This window comes from Triticum aestivum, chromosome 5B (genome assembly GCF_018294505.1).
Source record: "Triticum aestivum cultivar Chinese Spring chromosome 5B, IWGSC CS RefSeq v2.1, whole genome shotgun sequence".
In the NCBI taxonomy this organism is placed as follows: Eukaryota; Viridiplantae; Streptophyta; class Magnoliopsida; order Poales; family Poaceae; genus Triticum; species Triticum aestivum.
The window spans coordinates 677,703,851-677,726,633 of NC_057807.1; the positions used below are offsets into that span (position 1 = coordinate 677,703,851).

At 46.3% G+C, this 22,783-nt stretch overlaps 2 protein-coding genes across 2 annotated transcripts; one reads left to right on the forward strand and one right to left on the reverse strand.

Moving 5' to 3' along the window:
- The first annotated feature begins 10,394 nt into the window (after positions 1-10,394).
- Positions 10,395-14,653, forward strand: LOC123114132 (probable glycerol-3-phosphate acyltransferase 2). Its single transcript, XM_044535499.1, has 2 exons — positions 10,395-11,239; positions 13,501-14,653. Exons 1-2 carry the CDS (start codon positions 10,451-10,453, stop codon positions 14,407-14,409), a joined length of 1,698 nt encoding a protein of 565 aa, XP_044391434.1. The 5' UTR covers positions 10,395-10,450; the 3' UTR covers positions 14,410-14,653.
- Positions 14,654-15,826: 1,173 nt separating this feature from the next.
- LOC123114134 (uncharacterized) lies at positions 15,827-22,163 on the reverse strand. The gene is made up of 10 exons (XM_044535500.1): positions 21,881-22,163; positions 20,166-21,046; positions 19,723-19,852; positions 19,180-19,628; positions 18,992-19,072; positions 18,793-18,891; positions 17,259-17,417; positions 17,085-17,171; positions 16,909-16,980; positions 15,827-16,421 (listed from the first exon to the last, which is right to left on the reverse strand). The coding sequence occupies exons 2-10, from the start codon at positions 20,949-20,951 to the stop codon at positions 16,125-16,127; spliced, it is 2,160 nt and encodes a 719-aa protein (XP_044391435.1). The 5' UTR covers positions 20,952-21,046; positions 21,881-22,163; the 3' UTR covers positions 15,827-16,124.
- Between the last annotated feature and the right edge of the window lie 620 nt (positions 22,164-22,783).

The window sequence follows — 22,783 nt, forward strand, 5'->3', positions numbered from 1 at the left end:
TTGTCACATCCGTTTCTGCATATAAGGACACATGATGGGAGCCGCTAGATGTATTAGATCGGGTATTCGTTTTGTATATAGGAAAAAAAAATAGCTACCTATGCTATGGTTCGGATCTTAAAGCAGCCTATGTGTGGTTGGATCATTACCGATAGGTAACGTTGCCGCTCAAAGTGACTTTCTGCCGTAACCCAAAAACCCTACCTCAGCGCTCAGCGCTCAGCGCCTCAACCGGCCGGCCTATCACAACTGGCCGGCCGCAGCCGACGCAACTAAATTAAGATCGCCGTGCGTGTCAACTTTATAACACGTAAACGTACGTGTACGCGCCATCATAATTAGCCATCGAACTCCAAAAGCGCTCCGAGGTTTACGCAAAGCACGACAGGACGCCGGGAGTGCGTACGTGCGGCATGGGCGCTCCGGGTCTTGGTGTTCTCGGTGCTGGCAGCAATCTCGCTCACGGGCGATGGCCGACGTAACATGCACCTAACCTGGCTGCGTTGGTGTTCGTCCGTTCGTTCCTCTGCCTCGTTGGGCAGTGAATGCAGACAGTTGGGGGCCGGAAGAAATGGGGCCTTGCAACTGGCGGGAACTCAATAATTAATGGTCGGCCCCATCCGTTGCAATACTGGAGCACCGATGATACAAAAAGCTCTGACTTCGAGATAGGCTGCTGCTCATGTTCTTAGCATTTACTATCTCCATCTTGGTTTTAAGTGATAAAATATAAATTATACATAGCAAAAATAATACTCCCTTCATTTTTATATACAAGGTCACAAACTCAAATTACAGATATCAAGATAAAATTTAATTCATACTGCCTCCGTTCCAAAATAGATGACTCACCTTTGTACTAAAATTAATATAAAGTTGAGTCAACTATTTTGAAACGGAGGGAGTACTTGACAAGCCAACTTTTCCTTTTATTTACCGGGATCATTAATACGCAACATGCATGCAAAAAAGTTGAGTGGAGGAAGTACTAGCTAGTATCATTATGACTGCATGCATGCAAGTATTAATAGGTTGCTAGTACAAGAAAATATCATTATTTTTTTCCTCTTGGTGGCCTTGTATTGATGTAAAACGTATATTCCGTAGTGGCCTTGTATAAGTAAATGGAGGAAGTATCATCAGAAAACATGTTTAAATACAAATCTAACGACATAATTTTTGATGACACGCATTAATATTTTGTTAGTTAAATTTATGATCAAAGTTTGATACGAGGGGACTAATAAATCAAGACGGAGGAGTACCTACACATTGGCTGTTTGTATACTGTGTACAGCTAGCTACTCAAGTGCATGTGAGGGTTTGCACGTACCATGCATGCATGCAAACCCCGGTGAGATTTCGACTTCTCGTTGAAAATATGCATGCATGGGCCTTGCCTAGCTAGTTGCCGTATCGATCGTGGCATATCGTGACAATGATCAGTCGGTGGCACACAGGATTGCCACACGAGTGAAGAAACCAGGTTCCATGATTACATTGCGTGCGTGGTTTTTGGGTCAACCTCGAACAGATCAGCATACGTACACTAAAAAACCAAAGAATGAACATGTTTGAGAGGCTAGGAAAAAAACAGGATATTCTATTGGCATTTGAAAGACGTCAAAGAGGAAACACCAAGTCGGCTTAGTCCCTCTCGATAACTTGGCCATGCACCGCTGCACGTACGTACGTTCTTCTCTTCCTATTTGGTCGGCTGAAAATATCATCGATTTAAAAAAATGAATTAAGAAGAATTGGCCCCGTTTTCATTGATCATGAAAATTTAATACAGAGAACATCCACCATTCATCCTCAAGTTTGATCATTTTTTTAACAAAAATGGTCCGGATCTAATATCAAAGTTCACCGGATGTACAAACTACAAAGCATCTCAAACGTAATAAAAATTACATCGAGATTCCGAAACCACCAAGCGACCACTACCACCAGAACAAGCCGCCGATGCGCCGTTGTCGCCGCTTCCCTGCCGGAGCCGGATTGACCTTGTCGATGATAGCCGGGAAGTCTTGGTGTGCATGCCCCTAAGGAACAACATCATGAAACCGGAGTCGTCGTTATTGAACCCTTCAATAGATCTAAAGCATCTGACAGCATTTCTCGCCCCACGATGAGAAACCCTAACCTCATCGTCCCAAGAAGATGGCAGGAATCTATGCCGGAGCTCCGTCGACTACATTCTGATGGACGAACTAAAGGAGGATCGGAGTCCGGAAGATAAACTCGAAGAAGAAGTGCCGCCATCCGTCCGAGTGCCACACCTGCTAGGACTAAAAAACTCTAACCTAAACTACTAACCGGAGCAAAAGCACCGGATTCCCATCCCCGCCATCGGCCTCCGGAGCGGCAGACAGAGGGGAGGTGAATCCATGGGCTCACCGGCAAAGCTTGGAGGGGGGAGTTTCCCTAACCGTCGAGGGAGGGGGGGGGGAGAAACCCTAACTTTTGACTAAGCCTTACCCTCAAGTTTGATCATGCCCACACATCCAAAGTTACTCCCCAAGATCACTACATAAAACTCCAGCCCAACTACATCATAAAGTCCGGAAAATAACTACTCCTACATCATTACAATTCCTCCAGCTCAATCACAGGCAACCCAACAACGAACCCAAATGGTAAAAATCTGACATTAGATTTTAAACATAGAAAATCGAGCGTTTTTCATGGCAACTTATATTGGGGCGGGAATGGCAAATTTAGTTTGCAAGCATGGTAATTTTTTAGCACAAGATGAATTGAGGCGTATTTGTCATGCTCGCCAACTAAACTGATCATCCTCGGCGAATACAACTTGCCATGAGAAATGTTCGATTTACCATGCCGAAAAATCTGATGTTCGCTGGGTATTCAGGTCCAGAACAATAACTAGAACGGAGAACTCCATCTCAACTACGTCACTATAGCGTTGATCACACCAAAATTCCTGCGAAAAATATAATCTCACCAAAAAAATCTCCAGCTTTTTCATAAACGCTCACCAAACATGTTACAGGCCTCGACCCGCAATCTTGAGCACCAGCGGCGCCCGCCCTCTTCTCCTGCTATAAACAACAGTTGCAGCATGTAACAGCAGCTCTATCACTTGACTTGCAACCCTCGTATTCTTTGTTTCTATAAACCGGGTCAGAAATCTAGCCAGTAAGCAATCTAAGTGATTACGCTAATAGGATCATAAGGGTACACATTGTCAAAGCAAGAGGTATATACCCAAAAGTAGCACATATAGGGCAAGGGTCATAGCTTAGTACCACTTTTCGGACAAATCATGATGAACCGCCAGCTTTAAGCCTAATGATTAAAAGATTGTCTGATTTGCTCATGAAAACAAGGAAGTAGACATGTTGGGCCCACCTGCCGGGCTGACGTGGTGTGCTTGTGTAGACAATATGTTGAGTTGGACATAGGTCCCACCTACCAATGACTCAAGTGTTTTTTTTTACTTTTTATTTTTATTTCTTCCTTTATTCCATGGGTACTTCAACAAACATGTTGTGAGCCTATCCTTCTCGCCTCTTTCCTCGCACCGGGATTTCAGCTCAGAGAGGAAGTCATCAAGGATGGAGCAGGGCAGCAACTAGGTGATAATGTCGTGTCGTGTGGCCGTGCAACGCCTGACAGAGCAGTGGACACGCTACAGGGCTGGACGACATCGACCGCGTCGGACACAGAGCAAATGTGCGCATGACCTGCCAACCATTTACATCACCGGCGTGGTCGACTACGCGGCTAAGGGCATCTCCAGCCGTTGGCCTCCCCAGGACGCATACAAATCGCCCGTTGGGGGCGAGCCGGCGATACACTCGGCGCTGGGGCGGTTTTGCGCCCAGTCGTCGCCCCCAGCTCGCCCCCAGGCGTCGAAACTGGCCCACTTTGCAGCCCAATTTCGACGAATAAACGGCCCATATGGGCGAGAATAGGCCCATATTCGGCGTGGTTTCGCCGTATCTCGGCGTTCAATTATCAACACAATTATTCCTTATCACATATTTCATCACAGAAAAATCAAATACTTCAACAAAATACTACAACAACAAATAGTTCAATACAAATTATATAGTTCAACAAATAAAAACTCGTATTTCATCACGCGGCGTCCCCCTTGAGCCTCCATAGGTGCTCAATCAGATCTTTCTGCAGTTGATGATGCACCTGTGGGTCTCGGATCTCCTGACGCATATTGAGATAGGCAGTCCAAGTTGCCGGTAGCTGGTGATCAACTTCGGCTAGAGGACCCTGCCTGTAGTATGGTTCGGTGTCAAACACTGGGTCTTCTTGCTCGCTCTCGATGATCATGTTGTGCAAGATGACACAGCAAGTCATGATCTCCCACATTTGATCTTTCGACCAGGTCTGAGTGGGGTACCGAACAACAGCAAATCGAGATTGGAGCACACCAAATGCCCGCTCGACATCCTTCCTGCAAGCCTCCTGAAGCTTCGCAAACCAGGCGTTCTTACCTCCTGCCACAGGGTTTGAGATCGTCTTCACAAATGTCGACCATCTCGGATAGATGCCGTCAGCTAGATAGTACCCCTTGTTGTATTGGTGCCCATTGATCTCGAAGTTCACCGGAGGAGAATGGCCCTCAATGAGCTTGGCAAAAACAGGAGAGCACTGCAGCACGTTGATGTCATTGTGAGTTCCTGGCATACTAAAGAAGGAGTGCCAAATCCAGAGGTCCTGTGTGGCTACCGCCTCAAGCACCACACTGCAACCGCCTTTGGCGCCTTTGTACATCCCCTGCCAACCAAATGGGCAGTTCTTCCATTTCCAATGCATGCAGTCGATGCTTCCAAGCATCCCAGGAAATCCTCTTGCTGCATTCTGGGCTAGGATCCGAGCAGTGTCTTCCGCATTGGGTGTTCTCAAGTATTGTGGCCCAAACACTAGCACCACTACCCGACAGAACTTGTAGAAACACTCTATGCTGGTGGACTCGGCCATGCGCCCATAGTCGTCGAGTGAATCACTGGGAGCTCCATATGCAAGCATCCTCATCGCTGTCGTGCACTTCTGGATGGAGGTGAATCCAAGAGCGCCAGTGCAATCCATCTTGCACTTGAAGTAGTTGTCGAACTCCCGGATGGAATTCACAATCCTAAGGAAGAGCTTTCGGCTCATCCGATAACAGCGCCGAAATGTTCTCTCGCCATGAAGTGGAGCATCGGCGAAGTAGTCGGAGTAGAGCATGCAGTAGCCTTGTAGACGATGCCGGTTCTTTGCTTTCACCCGCCCCGGCGCCGAGCCACCTCGACGCGGCTTTTCATTGTTCGCCAGCAGCTGGGCGGCGAGGGCGGCGGGCACCATCAGATGCTCTTCTTCCTGGACGTCGGCCGCGGCTTCCTCCTCCAGCAGCGCGGCGAGCTCTTCCTCCTCATCCGAGTCCATCGCCGAGACAGTCAAAACGCCGAACACCTTGCGCTCGGTGGGCGTGTACCCGCCGTTAAACCGCGCCTCCGCGGCTGGAAACGGCGGCCGGAAACGCCCAGCTGCTACGGGAGGGGCTGCCGCGGCGAAGCGCTGCTATTTTCCGGCGGGGAATGGCTATCTAGCGGAGTAGGCCGGCGGCCGTCGCCGGGATATAGCTAGTGGTGGCCGAGGGCGCGGGGGTGTGAGGCGAGTCGGGGGAAGAAAACCTTGACTTTTCCCCTGTCGGTGTGGGCCAGGCGTGCTTTTCCCTAGCGCCGGAGCCCCCAACGGCTCTCCAGCGCGCCGGGTTCGGCCTGTGATCGCCGGGCAGAAAAAAGGTCTGAACCGGCGATTTTCGGCGTCCTAGGGGCGCGACTGGGCCGTTTTTTCGGCGCCGGCGCAGAAAAAGTGGCCTGGAGGAGCATGTTGGGGGCGCGGCTGGAGATGCCCTAACTTCCTCGTCTCTCATTCCAACCATGTCGCCTAGCTGCCCCACCCACCCCCCGAGCCTTGCTGCAAAAGGAATCGACTGGTTAGGCAGTAAATAGCCGATACCTCTTACTTCTTCCCTGACTTTGACCGAGCTCCGTCATGGCTGATTCTTCTCTATTGCCGAGCATCTGTGTGCCGCCGGGCGACACGTACACGCGGCGGTGTTTGACGCCATCCTAGCCGGCTGTGTGCCAGTATTGTTTCACTCGGACTCTGCAACGCTTAATTTGTGTTCATCACCGAGGAGGACGTGCACAATGGCAATGCCAACAGCATGGAAGAGACGCTCCGGTGGATTTCACGGTGGAGCCGGTCATTGACAGGGCCAGCAAAATGTGGAAGGAGATTGGCCATGGCGCACTGGCGTGACTGCGTGAGGGCACCATGGGTGACCCGCTCCTCCTGCCGAGGAGGCGGAGAGAGAGAAGAAAGGGGAGCAGGAAGAAGGATGTGAGTGGATGACAGATGAGACCCTCGTCCAACTCAACATGTTGTCCACATACGCATGCCAACTCAACCCGACAGGTGGCCCAAATTCTTAGTTTCACTGTTTTCACAAGCAAATCAGACAATGAGTGCTCTTCGTTTCTCATTAGGCTCAAAGTGGTGGATGTTCATGAGTTATCCGAAACGTGGTAGCAAGTTGTTATTCTAGCCCCCAACATGGTGATTTTGAGTAAATACCTTTTAAAACAAGACTTCTTCCTATAGTCCCAAATAGAGCAAATCGCCTTATCACTCCTACTGCTGCTAAACCTCTATACTTTCCAAGGAAATTCATATTTATCCCCAAAGCATGACTTGCTACTCCACATACATACCTAGCCAGCGAACAATGTGTAAACAAGTGATCCACTATCTCCTCTATCACAAAATAAGTGTCGCTGATTTAGTTAAATTTGTACTAAATCAGCAATACTTATTTTGGGACAGAGGGGGTATTTCTAAACATTAAACACAAAAGGACTTTGATCTTTAAAGGTACTTGTATGAACATATTTTCCTAAATGGACAATTTACTAGCAAAGCTTTTAGCATCAAATACATAGAAAATATCATCGAGCAGTAGTCAACATACAAGAGCTTTTTGTTTTCACTTGCGTGTTGTGTACGTAGTCTACCCACCACGCAATAGTGCTAAGCTGGCTAGCTAGCGCTACCTGCACTAAATTCGGTGTAGTTTCCAACTATTCATATTTGATTTATTCCGTAACAAAATGTAGGGCGTTTTTTTAGCCAACTACACCAAAAAAAAGTCTTATATTTCATTATATAGTAAGTGTTTATTTAAGGAGATAACTGTAATCATGAAGGATTAAATTTGTACCAATCACACAAACTTTTTCCCCGGCGAGAAGAAGTGTGTTGAATGCATGATTTGCATCCCAGGAAAAACAATTGACTCATTCGAATAGGTGGAGTGGACGAGAAATTTTCCTCTCAAACGTAGCGCGAATAAGTTCTTAGAGAAACTTGCGAATCAAACAACCCAATATTAATTAACCAAAGAAGTTGGCCAATTCAACGCAAAAGCGGTTATCTGACCATGGTTGACAGTTGCGAGGGACGAAATTTACACGGTACTAAAAGTTATAAGGGTGACGAAAGCTACACCGCAGTAAGTTACATGATGAAAAACACACTTATATCTAGTTTGAATGGGCCGATTGATGTGCTAGCTTCAATTCTAAGCAACATGATACTGTGCTGTGCCACACGCTGACGACCGTTCCACAATGTAAGCTCTAGATGTAGCACTGTTCCTTGATCTGGACACGTGTGGTACGTGATCGCGTACAAAGCGTGTATATGGGTTTATCCGGGGAGCAGGAGTTTGCCACAGAGCCATCACGTCGATCGTCCGGTCGTCGGCACGTATTATTGGTGATTTGCTGCTGGGCCGGCCGGCCCTAACCTTTACTACTACATATGTGCCTCCAAACACAGGGTACACGTACTGTGTGTTTGTCTCAAAAAAAAACGTACTGTGTGTGTGCTTGTTTCAGCTCACCTAAGGTCTGCTGTAGCATGTACTCAAGTATTGACGATGCGTACGTGACTGACACTTTCGTGGCTAAGATGAACCACCGTTTGGTGGGGGTGGTAGACTTATAAGGCCACACAATAGTACAACATGGACCATACAAGTACAAGCTAGCCCTTCTGGCCGCATAGATATGTTTTGGGAAAAAAATCACCATCCACGACGGTACATATTTTAAGTGAATCGTCGGTGGAATGGAAGGTAGTTTTTGATTGCACATGGCTCGAAAAGAAAAGGAAGAACCGTGTGGGATGATATCAACAAAACACGGCCATGACAGTGGATGCAAGCCACGGCTGAGACCATCATCGCACATGGCCGACCATTGCTTGATGACCGCTCGACTGTGTGGGATGATCATTCTTGTACTCCACAAATGATGATTCCCATCAATTTTTAGATCCTAGTGCTCACAGTTGTGCCCTAGTATATATGTACTACGTATGTGCGTGCACTAAATATAAACATAGTGAGATTTATATGGACTTATTTTATCTGATTGTGTGCAAAAAACATACTACTATACTCCACTTATTGTTTTATTTTTTCAAATAACATACTCGTTGTAGTGCCCAAGACCGAGACCAAGCTCTAAACAATACTCCCTCTCTCTCCAACAAAATAACTCCAGCGTGATATTGATGCACGGTTACCAAGCTGCCAGCTAGCAACACAAGAATCAATAGCTACCTCTCAACAACTCCTGTTCTTTTTAACATACACATATCCCTAGACTATGTTACTACATCAATAGTGGGTAGTAATATAAGTGTGGTAACATACAAAGCTTCATTTATTAGGTTATCGACTCATATTGCATTGGGACATGTGATGTTACAGTAACTAGCTAAGTTACTAGTACTACATCTCTCCTCATTAACTCATTGCCACATAAGCAAATTTGCTAAGTTGGACTCGATGTTACTACCGAAGTTACTCACACTGTGGCTAGTCTTAGGCTAGTCATAATGGAGAGTAACTTAGACTAGTAACATAGTCTATGTTACTACCTTCATAGTGCGTAGTGTCATAGATGTGGTAACATAGATGCCTTCATTTATTATTTTTTAGACTCATTATGCATTGGGAAGCGCTATGTGATGGTAACATATTATGTTACTCTATTTGCCTCTCTCCTCATTAACTACTTGCCACATCATCGTTTTTGCTTATGTGGCATCTATGTTACTACCTATGTTACTCCCACTATGACCGGCGACTACCCATAGTGGGAGTAACATAGATGGTAACATCACACATCTCTAGGCAAAACAGATGATGTGGCGAGTAATTAATGGGGAAAGAGAGGCATGTGATAACATAGCTAGTTACTCATCTTGTCTTGATCTGTTTCAGACCATTGGATCAAGATCTAGTGGTTTATTAGAAAAGTAACTGGATGCCTAAAATGTTTTCAAGTACCAAACTTATATGTAGACCCTTATTTTTACAGAAGGTATTACGCGTTGATTATTTGTTAGACCACTGAAATTACAGTGGCGTCAGCATTTTATGAGAGTGAGAAGAAGGCAAGGCGACGCCAAGACGGAGATGGGGGGTGGGGGCAATGGGGAAGGACTTGGCCGTCTCCACGGGTCATCGTCGTGGAGGACAGGCGGGGGCTGACGGGGTCGGGTGTTGGGTGCGTGCTATCATCGACGCCATTAATAGTGGGTTGGAGGGATGGCCGGGAGCGGAGACCCAGTTCGGGCACGGCATGGCATGGGAGGCATCATCGCCGGCCACGAGTGGCTAGGTGTGGTGGTAGTGGATGGCACAGTGGCATGATGTTGTTAGAGGGAGAAGACTAGAGGAAGGGGAAGGTTGTGGTCCGTTGGATTGCCGATTAGATCAGCGGAGAAAAAAGTGACCTACGGAAGAAAAAATTGGACGGCCGTGAAATAGTCGGCCCCATATTATTACACGGCTTTACGAAAGATAGCAGAGTGTAGAAAAGTAATCCAAGATTAAACATCAATGATACATGACACAACAACAAACTTGTACTCTTAATGTGAACTGAGCAGAGCTAAGATGATTAGGTTCCTTGTGGTTGAACCAACACATCAGGGTTCAACTCGTAGACTTGCCACTTGTGATCGTATTTTTCTGGATTTATTGGCCTTCCAGGATGTGCATTTAGCGGGAGGAGACATTCTCATCGACTACAAAGGCTCGGTATATTGAAGATGCTCCTAGGGGTAGAGTGTGAGTGCATGCATGCGTCTATAGAGTTAAGTGTATATGCCGGTAAGTGAGCATTTGTATCGTGTTTAAAAAAAACTTGTACACTCTTAGTGACAAGATTAAACACCAACACTTATTTTTTATTAATCCCGCTCCCGCTAGTGCACGCCAGCACGTATCTTTCTCCTATCTATATAAACACATGCAGCGTCTGCTGCCTTTCACCACATCTCAACACTAGCTAGTAGCTGCCTGCCTCAACATTTGTGGTGGCACGCACCGCCGGCTGCCGCCATGTCCAAAGCATTCACCAAGTCCCTCCTCTTGTACAACAAGATCCTCGTCCGGCGGCTCAAGTCCCTCATCACCCGTGCGCCACCCGCGCCGACGTCGGCCACCGAGAAGCTGCCACCGTCACACATGCGCAAGTCGTCGACGGCACCGCTGGACGCGCTCCCGGCGCCAGGGACGACGGACGACGGCAACAACAATGATGGCGGTACTGGCGGCGGCACCATCGTGTGCGAAGTGGAGGGTGGCCTGCTGATGTCCGCCTCCACCTTCCCCTACTTCATGCTCGTGGCCCTCGAGGCCGGCGGGCTCCTCCGCGGCCTCCTCCTGCTGCTGCTCTACCCTCTCTTCCGCCTCCTCACGGACGAGCTCGCCACGAAGGCCATGGTGATGGTGAGCTTCGCGGGGCTCCGGAAGGACGAGTTTGGCCGGCTGGGCATGGCCGTCATGCCCAAGCTGTTCCTGCAGGACGTGAGCGCCGAGGTGTTCCACGCGGCCACGTCTGCTCCAGCGACGGCAGGGGCCGCGCGGCGGCGAAGGCGCTGCGTGTGCGTGAGCAGCATGCCGAGGGCGATGGTGGAGCCGTTCTTGAAGGAGTACCTCGCTGTCGACGCCGTCGTCGCGCCGGAGCTGAGGGAGCTCGGAGGGTACTACCTGGGTCTCGTGGAGGACGAAGGCGAGGTGGCGAGGAGGACGGACGTGGAGGAGATCATTGGGGCCAAGGGCGGCGCCGTCGTCGGCATTGGTGGACAGGGGTGCTCGTTTCAGCACATCTTCCAAAAGTACTGCAAGGTTAGCCACCAATGGTTTTTTTACTACTCCATGCATGCTATTAATGTTCTTGAAAATAAGCGAGAGGGCGCTGATATGCATGCTATTAATGTTCTTGAAAATAAGCGAGATAAGTATAAGTTTAAAGAAAAAAATAAGGGATGTGCGTGTTTGTTCAAGATATTGATGGAGAAAAGATAAACAGAAAGAAACTGTCACTGAAATTCGCATGCAAGCGTATTCTACTTTTTTGGGTGAGAACAAGCGTGTCTACTTAGACAAGATAGCCTGGAATTTTTATGTCTTAGTCACTCAAAATTCTAGTAGTAGTACTACTACTACATCACTGGAGTCTCGAAAGTGTGCAATTCTAGCAAAATTTTGTTCCGATTTTTCACTATATTTGCATAGTACTCCCTCCGTTTGTTTTTCTTTGCATATAAGATTAGTCTGAATCAAACTTCATAAAGTTGGCCAAATATATATAAGAAATTATCAACATCCACAATACTAGAAATACGCAACATGAAAGTTTGATGCATCTAGTGATATCGATTTTATATAATGAATGTTGATATATTTTTTTCCTATAATTTTAGTCGAGCTTTACTACGTTTGACTTAACTGAAATCTTATATGCGGACTAAAAAGAAATGGAGAGAAAGTACGGGTGTGGTGGGAATAAATGGTGATGGTTGGGTGTTACATGGTTGATGGTCCTATTGCTTACAGAAGTGACTGAAATTCCTTTTTTAAACAAAGCATGTACTAACTTAGGAATATGCAACACCTTCTCATCGCTGCATGTTACTCTTGAGTAAGTTAGACTAGCTAAGGATCGGAGGGAGTACTATTTTAGTTCAGGTCTATTTCTTGTGGCATATACTTGATGTTACTATTATTAGCAAGAAATATGTTTCTCTGTCAGGTTCAATTTGTCAAATCTGTATATATAGCTCCTGCATGGATGCCGGCACATATATAGTAGATTTTTCCTGAGTGAGATGGGCATCCTCCTAGCTAATTCGAGTGGTTGGTCTCGCTGGAGCGTTGCGTACGTGTCCGTGTCGGACCTCCTGGTCGAACTGCATTGCATGGATCATACGTCAACTCGACCGACTGAATGCATGCACATGCACATGCACCACCCTCGATCAGTGATTGCATGCCACCATGCATGCATGCATGCACTGATGCACCTAGCTACAGTCCGCCTACAGTGTCTGCACAGTATCCTAGTTAGCTAGGCTTGTGTGGATATGTATGGAAAGAGCCGTGCATGATCGTGCCAAAATAAGTTGTCCAAAACGTCAGCTTTCAAGAGAAAAGTAGTATAGTAGTACTACTAGGAGTACATGTTCAGCATCATGTGATCACGATCATTCTTTATATAATGGTGGTGGTGGATCTGTGTTACTATCCCCAACAGTATTCGATGGCCGAAATGGCTTCACACACGACACGGACTGCACGATCTGCGAACGATACACAGTGTGCATGCATCAGCGGACAGAAAAACCAACTCCCTCCTGCATGTACGTGCGCTGCTGTGCTGCCACATGGGATCGTGCACACGTCGGCTGGAGTTTCATCGTGTGTATAGCATCGCTCGGGCTAGAGGTACTGGCCAGTTCAACGCCTTCCGGGAGATGAGAGAGATAGTCCTATGTTACTATCTTGAGCAGTACTCGATAGGTAGAGATACTGTCCAGTTTGACACCTTCCGGAAAATGAGAGAGATGGTTCTAGTAACACTAACACCTGGGCCTTTCATTAATTTCATGATGTGCATCATATTTTAATAAGAACATAGAAAGATTTACGCAATGATATGATCAAATATTCGGTGAAAAAGTAGACAGAATATATGTTCGTCATCTTATGCATTTTAAACACACTTTTGCATAAATTTTTGACATGATGCACATCTATGAACTTGTGAGAAGGTGTGCCCCTAAATTAAAACTCATGCACGCATGTACATCTGATTTTCCCAATCATACTCCAAGATAATTATATACTGCCGGGTGGATCTAATCATATCCCAGATGTTGCTGTCCCCAGCAGTACACGAAAGCTAGAGATACTGGCTCTTCAACGCCTTTCTGAAAAGAGAGCTACTCCTGGTTTACAACTACTTTTAAGTTAACATCCTGGCCGTTGATTAACTCGAGCATATCTTCAATATTTCATGTCGTGTATATGTAGTACGTGTAGCATAGTCTTCCGTTGACCGGCTTTGGTTGGTGGGCTGTCGCTGACAATTTATTGCATGCATGCAGGAGGTGTATGTGCCGACGGAGTCGACGCGGCGCCGGCGAGGGGTGCTGCACCCGCGGCGGTACCCGAAGCCCCTGGTTTTCCACGACGGCCGCACCGCGTTCCGGCCGACGCCCGCCGCCACGCTCGCCATGTTCGTGTGGCTCCCGCTCGGCGCGCCGCTCGCCGTGCTCCGCACCGCCGTATTTCTGCTTCTCCCGTTCTCACTCTCTGTGCCGCTCCTCGCCGCCCTCGGCATGCACAACCGCATGATCGCGTCGTCGTCGCCGTCTGCCCCCGGGGACAGGAGCAAGGGCAACCTCTTCGCGTGCAACCACCGGTCGCTGCTGGACCCGCTCTGCGTGTCCGCGGCCGCCGGCCGGCGCGACCTCGCCGCGGCCACCTACAGCATCAGCCGCCTGTCGGAGATGCTCGCGCCGATCCCCACGTTCCGCCTCACCCGCGACCGCGCCGCCGACCGCGCGGCCATGCAGGCACAGCTCGCCCGCCGCGGCGGCCGCGGCGGGCTGGTGGTGTGCCCGGAGGGGACGACGTGCAGGGAGCCGTTCCTGCTGCGGTTCAGCCCGCTGTTCGCGGAGCTGGCGGCCGGCGGCGTGGACGTGGTGCCCGTGGCGCTGCACCTGGCGGTGGACATGTTCCATGGCACGACGGCGGGGGGAAGGAAGATGCTGGACCCGCTGTACCTGCTGATGAACCCCGTGCCGTCGTACCTGGTGCAGATCCTCGCCCCCGTGGAGTGCGGCGGCCAGGAGGCGCGCGCCGTGGCCAATGAGGTGCAGCGGCGGGTGGCGGAGGCGCTCGGGTACGAGCGCACCGGGCTGACGAGGAGGGACAAGTACCTCATCCTCGCCGGCAACGAAGGGGTCGTCGGCGCCGCCGCCGCCGCCCACGACGGCGGCCCGAAAAATTAGCTGCAGCTGATGCCGGCGCAGTCTACTATTGACGACTAGCAGTGCAATACAGTACTACAACTACGAAGCTAGCCGCTTGTGGTCACTGCTGACGGTGTACAGTGCGTGCATACGCGTGTCCTGGCTCGTCAGGGATTATCTGTGTTGTCCGGGGGTGCTTTGTGAAAATATCACACTAATACAGTGTGCAATTTGTTTATTTTTGCAATCATAATATACAGAGGTTTTGCTTGATTTGCTTTTTTGGATCTGGCGTCTCCCGTGATTAGTCAGACAATCGGCAACTCTTGAAATTTGCATGCATCTCTCAAAGAGAAAACTAAGGGCGTGGCTAGGTCTCGGTCAAGTGATATACATATAAGAAGAAATGGAAAAAGTTTGTACAAATCTTCATGCAAGATCAAAGGAATATAGCATCGACTAAGACATAACGAAGACTCAGTCGACTGAGACTTAGCAAAGCTGAAAAACAAAATATCAAATCTTATCATGTAAAATCCCGCATCACTCAGCTCAAAATTGCACTCCCTCCGTCCTCAAATAGATGGCATATAAATCAAGTCAAAAAGTCAATGTTTTCTAAATTCGGCCAAGCATATATACAAATATATGAACATCAATACCATATCATTATCAATATATCCCACATTTGATATATTTCATAATATATTTATTCAATATTGTAGTTGTTGATATTTTTCTTCACCTCCCTCTTATAATATAAGAATATTTATTCTCAATAATGGTAATAATACTATAAGACCCTTTGTCAAGTTATGGCTAGCTTGCAAAACAGTCTTATATTGTGGGACAGACCGACAGAGGGAGTATACATTTGGTCAAACTTAGAAAGCATTGCCTTTTTAACTGAGTTTATACCTCATCTATTTGGGTTCAGAGGGAGTAGTCCATATAAAGGGCTACAATTTTGATTTGTAGTACTAATCTCTGTGCTTGTACACAAAGCTAGTGAGGCGGGACCCAGACTGATTGGATTGGTCCTGGAAAAGGTGACTGAGATTTCTAACTTAAAACATGATGCTAAAGCTCACCAGATGATGATGGAAAGTGTTTTAAGGTTTGTGTCATTATCGAGCTTAATCATCACGCAAAGCACAAAGCAGAGACATGTCACTGCCACGGTGGCTAAGCAGAGGCACGTCACTGTCGCCAGTGGTGCCTGGTAGCTTCTTTTTTCATTTGCTACGCCGTTTGGTTGGGAGCTTAATGGTACTGGTGAGTGGTGGCTGCGTACAACTGGACAATTCAGCAGCTAGCTTTCACCATCATGTATGGTATCAAGTGTTCAAGACCATGAGAACCACAGCAAAGTCAAGATAAACATTTCTACTGTTCATTCCAGTACTACCACTTCAGCAAAATTAATAAAATAAATGCAAGTTTGACCCGAGAAGAATAGACAAGTTTCCAGATATAATGACATATATTTCTTGTACTTAGGGTAACATTTTTGGGCCTCGTTGTAAGGCAAGTAACAATACATCCACCAGCATTGCCATACACATACATGCTCTTGTTTTCCGTCTGAATTTCGATTCTCGAAATTTGAAATCTTACCAAGTCGAGTCGGGATGTTCGAGATGGTGTCTCAGCGTACGCGCAGCATGCCAGTCTTTAGCATCCGGGGCGAACTAAGTTGGCCATTTGTGATACACTCAAAAGTCGTTTATTTATCTTTTCCCAGACCAGGTGAGTTACCACTGCTTCTTGCCCTTCCTCTTTTTCCTGTTACTACTACCGCCGCCGCCACCACCACCACTACTCTTTGCATGGGTTCCGCTGCCTGGAGAAGGGGGGTCGCCTTGCGCCTCAAACATGCCAGACTGCATAGCGTTCTGCAGCCACTCAAAGAACTCCTCATCGACTCCTGCATCCATGTTCGGGATTCCACCCCTTGGCCCTGAGGTGCTCCCTTTGCCACTACCTTGCTTTGCCAAGCTGGCATTCACGTGGAAGGTCGGCTTGTGCGTGTTCGGTGGGCATCTCATTCCCTGGAGAAGAAAACAAAAATTTGTGTATCAGTTCATAAATTACTTTGCTTCTCTTTTTGCTTAATAGGCGGAGTGTGAAAATAATGACCCACTCCACTCGACGCCTCAGATTTCAGAAACCATGCAAAATTCCTCTAGCTGTAGCTATGATTTAGTACGTTTACTGCTTTCCTATCCACCATGTATTTTTTTTTTATCTTAATACTAGTAAACTGAGTACTGGAGACAATGCCCAGAGATTTTGGCTAAACTTCAAACTAACAGTGGCAAGTGATCCCCTTACTGAACTTACTGCACTAGTACAAAGTTTCTTGGTCACAGTTCTCATGAACGAAACACGGGATTTCAGTGATTCAAACAGATAAGCATCTAACCATACCATATAGTAGCCATCCTTACAACACATAGATATGTACTGACCAAAGATCAAACTTATGAGCAATCAAATGTAATAAAGAAGATATTCATAAAACATATAAATTTTCACCTGACAGCTGAACCACTCGGTGACATCAAAAATGCTGCTTTCAGCACAAACAAATGCACGAGGCAGATCGGGCTGCATAAATTGTAAATATCACAAGACATCAGTCACAAGACATTTGTGGTGGCTAAAAGTTTTTGCAGTTGGTCATATCATGAGTTGGAATAATCTGATATTACCTTGTGCAGCATCCCAAATAGGACCGGTTGAAATGACTGCTCAACCCATCCATCACCATCTTTAGCCTGATGAAACTCTTTACAATCCTGTGATGAAGAAAAGTAACTTATACAGAACATTTACTAGCAGCACAGAATCAAAAGCAACCACAGCCATATACCAAAAGAAAATACCTGACACCATCTGCCCTGCAACTTAGGTCTTCCTGTATAAATCCACAGATGGAAATCGCCACATTTCTTGCAGGCTATTCTTCTCGATAGAGCAGAAGGTCCTTCATCAACACCTTCAGAGGGGCTAAACCCTTGTTGGAATGTACCATGTCCTCCTTTCTAGTAAATAAAATAAAACAGCAAAGAAATTATGGCTATCAGATGAGTAGTCATATTTGATACGGAGTACTTTCTAAACAACAACAAAGCCTTTAGTCCCAAACAAGTTGGGGTAGGCTAGAGGTGAAACCCATAAGATCTCGCGACCAGCTCATGGTTCTGGCACATTGATACTTTCTAAAGAGGATAAATTAAAGCAAACTGCAAGACTATGAAGCTGTATTAATATGTACTCCCTCCGTTCCGATTTACTCGTCGTGGTTTTAGTTCAAATTTGAACTAAAACCACGACGAGTAAATCGGAACGGAGGGAGTAGATACTACATCTACTATTCTTCTGTCTTCTGTTTTTATCTCAGACCACCTTGGCAGAATGGATTGTTAAACCAACATAAACATTTCCCAAACACTAGTCTCATAAAAAACCGATGGCAGTTGCAAGAATAAATTTTACAATTGCGACACAAAACGATACATAATATTAGGAACGTCACACTATTCAGACTGACAAAAAAAATTACTGCAACGAATACATATGAACCTATTGCATGTAACATGATTCCATCCCCCAAAAATCGAACTGCCTAATGTCTGAAGTCACTTTCACATCAAAACCATGACACCAAACCATCATGGAAACTGCATGTTTGCATCAGAGCAATCAAGGACACCGTCTACAGTTGGGTCAAAAACCAATGAGCAATTGTTGCCACTGAAACCATCCAGCACCCTTCTGGTAAATAATGCTTTTCCAAACATTAAATCAGTGCTTATGGACAGCAAAATATAATGTTTTTCCAACACAGGCCATGCACACAAGAACATTGAACTTAACTAAACTGCACAGTAAAATCCATACCAATTCCTTGCCAGATCAACTTCCACTAGGAACTTAACTAAACTGAACAGTAAAATCCATACCACTGGTCAAATCAACTTCCACTAACTATGACTATTACTGGGCCAGGCTTTCGAAATTGTCCTCAATTAACTGAGACCAAATGAAAAAAAATGCATTGCGATTTTGCAAATCCAGCAAAGCACAAATCAGCCAAATCCAAATCCGCTCGTAAGTGGTAAAGTGATTGCTGGCAGTTTCAATTTTTTTTTCTCAGGTTAACCTGAAAAACATGAACTATCATGAAATTGAATAGTTCAAATGCAAAGCCTTCTCATGCACTTCAAAAACATGTCAATACACCATAATTAATTGAAACATCACAGTAGGGTGATTCTCTCGTCCAGCTAAACTGAGTACCTTTCCCTCACACAGGAGCCAACTAGCATGGAACTACTTTTAAGGAAAGAAGATATAAGAGAAAACAAGCAAAGCGTAAATATTAAACATCATTTGGTAAGGAATAGCTAGGAAAACCTTTTGAGAAGCACCCTGGAACCGCCTGAAGTAGTTCAGTAGCTCCTCCCTCCTTAACTCATCGTCATATGTCTTTCGTTTCACTGAATCAAGAAGAACCTGTGTGTACAGTTGCAGACTCATGAATACATACATGATCTTATAAAAAGATGTATTTTAATTGAATATGTAATTATTTCAACAATGAATGGATGTGAACCTCATATGCGTTTTGAAGCTTTTTAAATGCATCAGCAGCTTTATCATTGCCCATATTCTTATCAGGATGGACTAACATAGCCTGCAAAATCAGTAATCACAATTAACAAAGATATAATCAAACCTTGCAGCATATGAACATTCATATGGCACTCATACAGCTGACATTCGTTTTATCTTTAGCATCACCTTTTTCTTGTATTCTCTCTTGAGTACTGATACATCTATGATTTCATACAGGCGAAATCCAAATGCCGAATAGTGATCGGCGCAATTCAATAAACGTGCCACTTCATCTTCAGAGGTTAACTCCTCAGCTCCACTTGTTGACGGATCACCAGGGCCACGATTAGAAGGTTGAGTATATCCAGAATGTGAGCTGCTGTCTTTTGATGATTGCTGAAATTCCCCAAAGAAATTGCTTGATCTGTCTGAATTTTGATCAGAGTTCCTTGAAGAACCATTTTCATTGTCTACATTTTTCTTCAGGAACTGGACTAGAACATCAGTTGAAAAGAAAGACAAATTCAGGCTCAAAAGTAATCCAAGCCATCCAATGTAGCTTCTTGCACAATACATTGAATATAGGCAGGTGACAAGCAGAGCAAATCGTTCATGCTTCAACAAAAAGGAAGCACCTGCATTTTAAGCAATGTTAGTGAATTTTACACACTATGAAATGTTTAGTAAGAGTGGTCTCAAAGGAATAGTAGACAAGTTGTAGAATATGACCTCCAACAATTACTACAGTGCTTGTTGTCCAAAAGCTTCCATACAGCCATAAAATCACCACTGCAAGCACCGCGACAATCAGGACAGCAAAACCAATACCAATAAAAGCAACCACAGAAGCAGCAATCACCTGGTCACAAAGAGAGAATAGCAAATATTAAAATACTGCCAGGACATTAAGCACATCTACTTTGATTTGACAATTCAAAGTTTCAAGCAAGAGAGCATAATAAACCCTTAGGAAGGCATCATCAACTGCAGAAGACTATACATGCATGGACTAAACAGGCTAGTGATCAGAAATTTTACTGAAACTATGCTTGCACTCATGAGAGGAAAGTGCAGAAAATAAATGTTGACCAAGTCCAAACCACTGTTAGCACAGTAAACATTAAATTGTCAGGAAGGCAACTAGAAAAGAAGAAAAAGATAGTTGGTCATACCATGAACATGAGCATTTTCTTTATCCCAATCATTGCAAAAATTGACAACATGCTGCACCAAAGTACTGCAATAAGGGAATTTGTCCCCAGACGAAGCAGAGAATCGAAGCCCCTTATGTTGCAGTCTAACCAAACAGTCAACAAGAGCAACATCAGCTTTCCAGCACTAAACATCCAGGCCCGAGCAATAGGATAAACATACTCCATTTTGCCGAGGGCATAGGCACGCCCTTTTTCCGCCATTGCCATGAAAGCTGTGATAGCTGGCCTATTTTTCTCAACCAATACTTTGCTTTCTTCCATCACATACATCATCGAGGTTCTAAAAAAGGATGCAGCCATGGAAGTAACATGCCTGGTCTTCTCTTTGACTTGCTCTGTCAAAATACGCAATGGGGTTTGTTCTACTGATGAGTTTTTACCAAAGCCACGCCGTGAGGATTTCTTGCCATCTCTTCTTGGTCTGGTACTGCTGAAAGGTGGCCCAGGTTCTTCTGAATTTTGCATATCAGTACTGATATCTTCTGGTTGTTGTTTATGTGAAGTTATGTCATCAGATTTACCAAAGGAGGTGCCATTGCTTTTGTTATTCTTCTTGTTGCTTTTTGTTTTCTGGCCAGTGTTCCCTCCAGAACCATTTGATTTACCTTGAAGATGTGAACTTGGATCTTCACCATGCACTGGATCTCTTTCTGGTGTATTTAGTATATCACCATTAGTTGTATTTTGCCGATTAGGTGAAGCAAGATTCGGACCACTTTTACTTTGACCCCCTTTTCGCGCCATGATTTCACTCAAGACGTGGTGGATTCTCAGTTTAGGCAATGCATCACAGCAGTTCACATGGAAGGAGTTTCCGTTTTCCCTTGGTCAAACCCTACCTGCGGATACAGAACAGCATATCATAAATATTGATTCCAAAGTAAGAAATCTTCCAAAGACATTGAACCCTCCATGTCCACGACACGCAAACAAACAACCAGAGAAGTGTCAGATTTTGCTACTCCCTCCGACCCATATTAATTGTCGCTGAATTAGTATGGAACCATATTGTGAGGGACAGTTAATATGGATCGGAGGGAGTAGCTAAACTGCAAGGCCAATGTCATAGAGCTTCAGCACATCACTTTCCCCAAGTGCAAGTCCAGACTCTTAGGGGCTGTTTGGATTGGCGCCCTTGCCTGCCCAGCCAATATATCGGTGTTGACCGGCGCTTCGTATCCTGTTTGGATGGAATCCAAATTTTTGGCACGCCAGCCCCGCTTGAGCCTTTCCCCTCTGTTTTTGCGCCAAAGCGCTGGCAAAACGGTGGCGGACAAATCGCTCGCCGATATTTTGGCGCGCCAATGCCGCCCATGATTTGGCGGGACGTGCCAGGGCAGGAACCAAACAGCCCCTTAACTAACTTGAAATTGGCAAGCTCACTAGGCTATGGCACAAAATTCCTCAAAAACTAACAACAGAAACAACATCTCTAAACATAACAACAAATCGATTGATCCGAGAAAAATAAAAATTTATATAGCTCATTAACTAATAAGATTTCTCTCATGGTGACTATTGAATTCCCCAAATAAGTTCACATGCCAGAAATAGAGCAGCATCTCATCCCTCCCACGATGTCATTGATCAACCTCCGCCACAAAACCTAGGGTTTATTAGGGGACTGCACAAATCACGCGAAGGAGCATACAAGGAAAGCAAGGAACCCTCACCTTGCGGCGTCAGAGCTCCGCGGGAGAGGGCGGCGCGCGTCGGGGACGGGCAGGCCGCGGGGCGCCGGGGCTCCACGGGGAGGGGCGGCGTCGAAGGGAGCCGGGGGGCGCCGGGCCTCCGCGGGAACAGCAGCGTCGGGTGGCGCTGGAAGGCGCCGGAGTTCCGCGGGGAGGGCGGCGTCGGGGGTCCTCTGGGCGGCGCCGGAGAGCGCAGGAGAGGGAGCGAGCGAGCGGGGAACAGCACGGAGAGGGGACCAGCGCGAGAGGGAGAGGGGTGGGGGGTGGAGGGTAGACAGGGGGTAATTTGGTCTTTTGGCGTGCCCCGAAGAGGATCTGGTGAATCCGGCTCCACGTGGAACATGATTTGACCGTTGATGGTCTTTCTCTCCGACTCAGATCAGATCGGACGGCCAGGCAATACGGTGGCGCTCTTTGTATGTTCTTGTTTGTGCACATGTCTTGTGTTTTTCTCGCACAAGTGGGCCCAGGGGCTATCTTAGCTAGACCTGCACATGGGCAGCCCGAGCCGGTGGCCCATACCCGAAAGCCCAACATCTGGGCCAGGCTTGGGCTTAGTTTATTTAGCGCAAAGCCCGGGCTGGAAGACTAAATGAGGTTTAAATACTTATTTTAGTTGAAAAATAGCAAAAATAATATATTAAATGCCCAAAAATAACAATTTATATGAAAATTTGTATTTGTTCAGGTGTTTCGGGTTGAGTCGAGCCTAGGAGGTTTTTCACTTCGGGCTTGGCCAGGCCCTGGGTATGATCACGTTAAATCTTAGAGCATCTCCAACCGCGCCCCAACACGGGCCCCCAGGCGATTTTTCGCGTCGGCGCCGAAAAAACGGCCCAATCGCGCCCCTAAGAGCCCGTTTTTCGCCGGTTTGAGCCAAAGTTA

Bases quoted from the DNA above. Each gene is read 5' to 3' on its own strand.
- LOC123114134 (XM_044535500.1), bottom strand. From the start codon at position 20,951: ATGGCGCGAAAAGGGGGTCAAAGTAAAAGTGGTCCGAATCTTGCTTCA. The intron at 19,853-20,165 runs GTATGACCAACT...CTTTGTGACCAG, and splicing joins AGAAAATGCTCATGTTCATG to GTGATTGCTGCTTCTGTGGT. The intron at 16,422-16,908 runs GTGAAAATTTAT...TTTCTTCTCCAG, and splicing joins CCGAGTGGTTCAGCTGTCAG to GGAATGAGATGCCCACCGAA.
- LOC123114132 (XM_044535499.1), top strand. From the start codon at position 10,451: ATGTCCAAAGCATTCACCAAGTCCCTCCTCTTGTACAACAAGATCCTC. The intron at 11,240-13,500 runs GTTAGCCACCAA...GCATGCATGCAG, and splicing joins TCTTCCAAAAGTACTGCAAG to GAGGTGTATGTGCCGACGGA.